Below are 7,606 nucleotides of genomic sequence, written 5' to 3' on the forward strand. Positions count from 1 at the left end.
GTGAGTGGGCTAAGCGCTTTTGAATGCCCTGGAATCACCATTGTTATAGACGGCAACCATGGAAGAATTCCAGGCTCTGAACTACGCAGGGTTCCAGAACTCTCAGGTTCCCGGTAAAACTTGCGGTTAATAGTTTAATTGCAGACAGAATAGATATCTTCTCCTTCTTCAACCAAGCATGAGAACACTGCTATAATGACTACACTTTGATGTGAATGCAAAGACATGGGAAAATACAGTAGCGGGGCCGAGTGGAGGTGGATGTGTTTATAAGACGTTACTGCACTTTCTAGGGAATTATCAAGGAGTGATTACCAGAAGAGCCCGGCTAAGGGACCTATAAACACAACAGTCCTGATTTTTGACAGTCAAATGGGGACTGACCCACAGGGAAAGAACATGACTTATTTCAAAATGGGCTTTGCACAAGCGGACTAAGGCAGGGTGGAGACAAGTCGAAGGAAAGGTCCAATTTAATCCCCGTTTTCCCCACAACAGTCCAGTCAGGACTATTGTGGGGTGTGCTAGATCTGGTCAATTTAACATTAAAGAATGGTTACATTTCACAGATATATGCAGAAATCTCGGGATCATATCCAAATATATCTGCAGTTAGACTGTAAGCACATGGGAAGCAGTTTTCCATCCACACCAGACTTTCTGTCTTGTTTGATTATAAATGTATTGAAGGATCTTCAACTAGCATTTCAGATATAAGTATAGCTAAGATTAGGATTAATTATGACTCTCTTCCTGCTGTGGAACTACAAGTACCAGCAAGTACTGGCAACCAGAGGCTGGCAAGGCATGCTGGATTTTGTAGTTCCACAGCAGCTGGATAGTCAGAGGTTGCCTACCTTTCAGCCCCCCAGAATAGAATAGTTTACCTTATAGTATGGCTAAGGTCTGTTATCACATGTACAACATGTTTCCCAATATTTAGGATTTTCGATGGTACAAATCACAATTTTTGGAACCCAGAAAGGGACGGGCCCTATCGGAGAGTGGGTATGGATTCAGTAAAATATGATTGTGATTAATCAGATAGTTGGGTGGAGCTTTGGTGTCCTATTGGAGGAGTCAAATTTGTTCCAAATTTTCTGTTTTAAATGTTGAAAAGTATAAAGTACAGTTTTATGTTTAAACTTGACAACAAGATGCTTTATTCATATGGGAGCAGTGTGCATTTTTTGTGTGTATTGGTTGCATGAATCATTATTGGTAAGAGGAATACAATGGTTGGATGTGATCTTGGATCTACTAGTAAACCTTCCTCCCAGTTAGGTATCACCACCTTACTTACAGTGATCCCGAGCATCACTATTACAACGCTCGTTGGCCACAAGAGGGCGTCAGCCCAGAGCAGCTCAGGAATTCACTAGTGAACAATGGAAATACATTGGTATTCCTTTGACTTACAGCTGCATGTCATTCTTTACAGACATGTATGTGGGCTATTCTAGGGTCCAGCGGTAGGGGTGCTGTTGCAAATATGTTATCAAACCTAAGCAATATGCTTTGAGATACAAATTTTGTTGCTTTAAAAGTGCAAATGATTCTTTGTAGGCAGACCTTATAATAGGCTCATTTACTGACACTGCATGACAATTTGAGACGAAGATCTTCAGTTTATGATTGCTAAGCTGAACTTATGCTACACAAATAAAAGCCAACTGCTGATGTGACTCAAATATAATATAAGTAAATGACCCCATGTAATTAAAGCACAATATCTCTTTTTTTATGGTGTAGGAAACTGAATTTTTCTCTCAGGCAGCAGAAGGACCAAGTTTCCCCCTAGATACAAGTGCACATTGTGAATGCAGGTCTTTTTGTTAATGAAGGGAGAGTAGGAGGGGTAATGCTGTCAGTATAATACTTGTACTGGTAAAACATTCTGCCCAACATTCTATCTCACACTGCTAGCATTACAAACACCCAGAACATTCAGACAGAGGTGTCCTTGTAATAAGGCAGCTGTCTTGGGTAGGATAATTTTGGGGGCAGCGAAACATACGGGATACATTTAAATATGCTTCATTCCTTGCTAAATATGTTGTTTGTACCTTGTTGGCAGACATACAAACTAATGTCACAATGTTTGTATTCTGTAGTTCACATTAATAATAGCACAAACATATTCCTTCCCCAATACCCCAACCAGTCTTATTTTATGTGGGACTGTTACAACTTATTGTAGGCAAAGATCACACACTGCCAATTTGGGATCACTCTTAAGGCGCATTGTGGGTTTTTGAATCGCCAATGTTGGCTGATATGTACAGAAAGTCACGTTACTTATGGTAGAGATAAGAAGGGGGTCGTTTTGGATGTTGTCTTACACAGCAGAATGTTTAGATTCACCCCTAAATACATAACCCAGCAGATAAGATCAAGTCACACAGTCTCTTGGGGGTCTTTTATGAAAAATGATGCACAAGAGAAAAGTGGTGTTGCCCATAGTTACCAATTCAATTCTGTAATATTATCAAAGACAGGATAGAAAACTAAAGCCAGCATCTGATCTGTGTTTATGGGTTACAGCACATTATCTGTTGTTATGGTTTTTCGTAAATGTCACCGGTTGTGATACATTATAGTAGACCGGTAAGCCGCAGAGGCGGAAGTAGCGAGCTGTGAGCCCCGGTGCAGGGAAGCGGGGAGGAGGGAACGGTGAGCCACAGCTCGCTAGTTTCCCGTGCAGCGGGCCCCGTTATCTCCAGGGGCCCCACTCAAATGGTAGTTCCGCCACTGAGTTCAGGGATAGTAATGTCAATGCTCATAGACTCATCGTAAAATGGGAAACTCACTCTACAGTCAACTTAGAGCATGTATCTCTGAATTGTGTTATTCTGGAGATAGTAGAATAATTTGCGGTCCAAATATTGGATCCAATGGGCAAAACTTGTAAAAGGAGAATATGTCAGATGTGCACTTCATAAATAAGGGAAACTTTGTTTACAATTATATAACAAACGTATATCTTGTGAAAAAAATATTTGGCAGCTATGTGCAGGCAGATTTCATTAACGGTTGATATACACAGCGCCCACAGTAGAGTTTCAGGATGAAAGGTTTTCCAGCTGCAAATGCCTTCGCTTGCATAACTTCTCAATCCCTCGAGAGGTTCACGCAGGAAAAATGGTCTGAAAGAAACCTTTATAGACTTAAAACTGTCAAATAAAAAGAACATTGAATAAATACAATGTGGTTGGGAATAAATCTACACTAGGGAACAAGGATTGGCTGTGCATCAAAAGGACTTTAGGAAAAATATTCACATCCTGTATAACATATTTGACTTGCTTTGCTATGGATGGTTGAAGTGTATCTCAGACACTCCCTTGGTTAGCAGATTGTGGAAGATATATGCAGATTAGATTTATTGGCAGATTTCACTTAAGCAAGGCACTGTTGGCGCACCCCTGATTGTACCCCCAACAGGTAGGGTTACAAGTATAAGTGTCTCATATAGTTTTTGGTGAGATAGCAAGATATACATTGGGTTATATTACAAGCAAAGTTAATACAGTTAACTGTACATGGGTGGGTCTAGTACAGAAATCATTAGGCATACCATAGCTGAAAGGTCTGCCTTTTATTATATATACAGCCCTGGCAGGGGGCACATTTGCACTTTGTATTAAAGGAGTCGCAACAAAGATGTCTACATAGGGCCTATTTAGAGTGGGACACAAGTCCCTTTGTTCAGCACAAGAAGCACTTTTGGCCAAGGATCCATCGCAGTTAGCACTCCGACTGAGACTCTCTGCACTTGGAGAGGTGGAACGGGGAAGGTAGTGGGCAGGCATAGCAATGTTTTATTACATTTTTTTTTATTGATCTCATTATCTGCTTTACAGAGTGCTGTGCATGATACACTTGCATGCGGCCCATAATTCCGATAAAAAGAGGCATGTTTGTGCAATTTGCACAGTATTCAGTATGCCACTCTGAAACTGATGGAGGATATAGTGTTGGTCTGCTGAAATTGAAATGGCTTGGTGGTTATTCTGGGTGGTAGTATGAAATTAAGGAAGGACAGTAATCCAGAAAGCAGACTGTAGAATTTAATTAAGATTGTAATTATTAAATGTTGGAGGCCAAAAACTGTGCAATTTTTAAGACTAGATAAAGCTTTGATCGAACTCTGTAGTAGTTCTAATAAACACTGTTCTGAAAAACTGAAGAGTGCTATCTGTCCTATAATGTGGTGGATTTGATCATCAAAACATAGTTTGGTACCTACAGACATCTATTATTATGCAGCTAGTGGATCCTTCTACTTGTAATAATAATATTTTGTGAAAACACAGACTGGTTCCAATAATGCTGAAAATATTTTCCCTTTGACTAAATGATAAATTAACATTGCAACGTCAGTTGTGTAGATACAATGCTTACGCACTTTGTTTTGGAAAGTATAACAGCAATCAGCATGACAAATTCTATGTAGTTGACATCAATCTCATGCTCTGTATGTAGATACTTTGTCATGTACATTAGCTGCTCCAGTATTTTCTCTTTCCCCATACAAAATTATATATATATATATATATATATATAATTTTTATAGGTACAGATATATGTCCCTTTCATAAGTAAGAAACATATTTGTGTAGTAGAGGATGGCACTCTAGCGCATTCTAACTGAGTATCAAGCCGTGCCAGCAAGTTGCCCGTCCCTTACTTGGTTGCATTCAATAAGTGGTATAGTAATAAAATACAGAATGTGAGCGAAGTGTTCAGATATATCATTACTTCTATAATAAGACCATATCCATATCTATATAAGCAGAACACACAAGATGACCAGACTCTTAGTATGCACTAATACTGTGGACACTGTCGTATTTCTTGTATCCAACGTGCATAAATGCAACAGATTAAACACATTGGTCACACAATTCAGAAAGCACCACAGTCAAATAAGATTAAAGGCTTTTACTGATGGCCACCTTATTTGCCCCATTTTAAGAATATAATAAGGGTGCCTTAATATTGTTATTGCTTCAATAATATAAATTTGTTGTCATTATATATTTTAACTTTATATACTGCATGGCATTGTTTGAAAAAAAAACAAACAAAAAACTAACAGATATGAAATAAAGGAAAAGTTGTTTGTTTGCTGTGCCCCTTTTTGGTGGCTATAGCCAGTTCTTTACAGACCACTATTAAGATCATTTTAATAAGTGGGCAAAAGGGGCATTTATCCAAGGTACACAAGGAGACAGGACCACTATTTGACTGTATACTATATAAACACTCTGTCACCTGATATGAGAGAACTACAGGAGAATCATTAGATTTACTTAACAAAAAAATCACCTGGGTCAATATTGGGGAGGGGAGCATGACATAGTGAGAAAGAGTGAAAAGAAAGAGATAAATGCTGCACAGACTCTCCTCTGTGTCACTACCTAGCTGCTGATCCCATTGGACAACATACTGAAATAAAATAGGAAAGCACTCTCAGGTCTTGGTCCTGGTAGTGCAATCATTTTTATTGTAGCAACATAACAGGTCAGTATACATGTTATGGCCCTTCTAAAGTTGGGGTGTACTGAAGGCAGCCTAGATCAACCAAGGTATGTAGAGATAGATAGATAGATCTGGAAATTTGTTCTATATTTAATTGAAATGTTAAAAATGCAAAGGGTGTCTCTTTCTGTGATATTACACAATACACTGATCTGTTTACAGCAAATACCTACTTTAACAGACTATCAATTCATAAGATTACACAAGATTTCCTGCATTTATCTTAGAAAATGTAATCCGATCAGATGCAAGCCATAAGAAATCCTTATGCGTTGCTAGGTAATTGAGTCAGTACAACATTTCACTAAAAATAGCAGTGTGTTGTTTTCTCCCCACCTTAACCTGTTCTGTTTTTCAATGGACACACACAGATATCAACCAAACCTTGTTTTGGAGAGTGTCAAACCTATTTCAAATATAAGCTAAGGATACAGTCACTCCAACTATTTGTAAACTTTTTTTTACTGTACTTTTATGTTAATCATAAAAATCAGTAAAAAGTAAAACACTTTTTCAGTAATAAAATAATAAAAATAAATAAAAATAAAATATACCTTTTCAATGATATTGAAAATTAATTGCATTAAGATCCCACTTAATTTGTTTGCAAATTATTTACATGATGAATTTGCTACACTGAGATTCTATGGCCAATATTTAAGCTACAGACACAATTGTTAACCATAGCAAATATTGTGTAAAGTTTTATACATCTAATAATAAATAGCCTCATAATAGAATTGTTTCCCCTACTGCCCAAATAAACCACAAAAATAACAGTATAATAATGAAAAAGATCACAACAAATAGTAATATGCAAGTGGAATTAATTTCAGTAAATGTGATGTTCTAAAAATATTTATAAGCAGATCCATTCTTACCACTTACAGTTGTCTCAGCCAGCAGTGTTCCGTGACTCCTGTGTCTGTCTGTTATTCTCCCTTGAACAGCAATGCAAGAAAAGAAAAAAAAAAAAGAAATGCTCAAGAAAACATTGCAAATCAGGCAGTTCAATAGGAGATGCTGCGATTTCTAGAAGGAGGAGCAAGCAATCCTTATGGCTCAGTGGCCCCTTATTGGAATGTTAGTATTACGGCTTCTATTTTTCACAGTGATTGACTGGAGGATAATTATGTGCTCCCTTAGGGAGAAAATAATACGAAGCAATATTATACAACCGTCTGTATTGGGAGAAACATTCATAAACTCATCTGTGGGAAAAAAAAACTAATGAAAAGATTTGAAAACACAGTATTTCATTTTCTACAGTGTGCAGTAATGAGTTCTAACACAAAATGTGCTAAGGCATCTTTGTAGTAAAAGACATGCAGGAACATAGCATCAATATATATTTTTAAAATTTTATTTCTAATGATGTATTATAAATTGAAATGAATAAACAAGTATTAAGAATATAAAGATCTAGGACCTATTAATGGATCAATGGATCATAATGGTAATTTAGGAATGTTTTGGGATATCACATTCCTATTTTCCCGAAATTAGCCCATTTTTGTGCTGAGGCACAGAGGGGGGAATTCAATTGGCCGCGTTACTGTAAAAAGTAACACGGCCTGCGCACTATTACCATTATTACGGTAATAGTGCGCTTAAATACTGTTATTACGATAGTTGCAACGCCGGCTTTTTGCTTACAGCTCCCAGAAAGCCAGGGTTAAATTTACCGTAATAACTGTAATAGGATTAGCGTGGCGATACTCTGGGGGCAATTGAATTCCCCCCATAGATTTGCAGGCAATGACACCAGTGGGGGTGTAAAGTAAACATGTGGCTCTTCTGATGTCAGGATCTGGGCGGATTGTAGGTGATCCTTGCGGGGTATGGGCTTGGTACATTAATGCTCCTGTCAGAGCTGTAAATTAAAATTTTAGTGTCTGGGGGGAGAGGGAAAACTGCCGCCCCTCCTAGCCATCAATTTTAACGGAATGAATCTAAAATATTCATAAACTGTGCCCTGGGCAGTGGCCTCTCTTGCACATCCCTAGTTACGGCCCTGACTCTCGCCTATGCAGTCACATGACCAATGAAATTGTTTCTAGTT

At 38.0% G+C, this 7,606-nt stretch overlaps 2 protein-coding genes across 3 annotated transcripts in view; one reads left to right on the forward strand and one right to left on the reverse strand.

The window, feature by feature from the left end:
* LOC142108017 (putative glutamate receptor) overlaps positions 1–6,560 on the reverse strand; it is a 30,940-nt gene extending 24,380 nt beyond the window's left edge. Inside the window, exon 1 of one of the 2 annotated variants that reach the window (XM_075191710.1) lies at positions 6,433–6,560. The gene's annotated coding sequence lies outside the window, so the exon portion shown is untranslated. Of the gene's footprint in view, positions 1–6,425 lie in introns of both variants that reach the window. The other variant, XM_075191709.1, reaches the window with a different exon arrangement.
* LOC142106634 (1-phosphatidylinositol 4,5-bisphosphate phosphodiesterase eta-2-like) overlaps positions 59–7,606 on the forward strand; it is a 24,568-nt gene continuing 17,020 nt past the window's right edge. The window contains exon 1 of the mRNA XM_075189629.1: positions 59–113. Within this exon, the coding sequence (XP_075045730.1) occupies positions 59–113 (55 nt within the window). The remainder of the gene's footprint in view (positions 114–7,606) is intronic.

This window comes from Mixophyes fleayi, chromosome 11 (assembly GCF_038048845.1).
Source record: "Mixophyes fleayi isolate aMixFle1 chromosome 11, aMixFle1.hap1, whole genome shotgun sequence".
NCBI classification, from domain to species: domain Eukaryota; kingdom Metazoa; phylum Chordata; class Amphibia; order Anura; family Limnodynastidae; genus Mixophyes; species Mixophyes fleayi.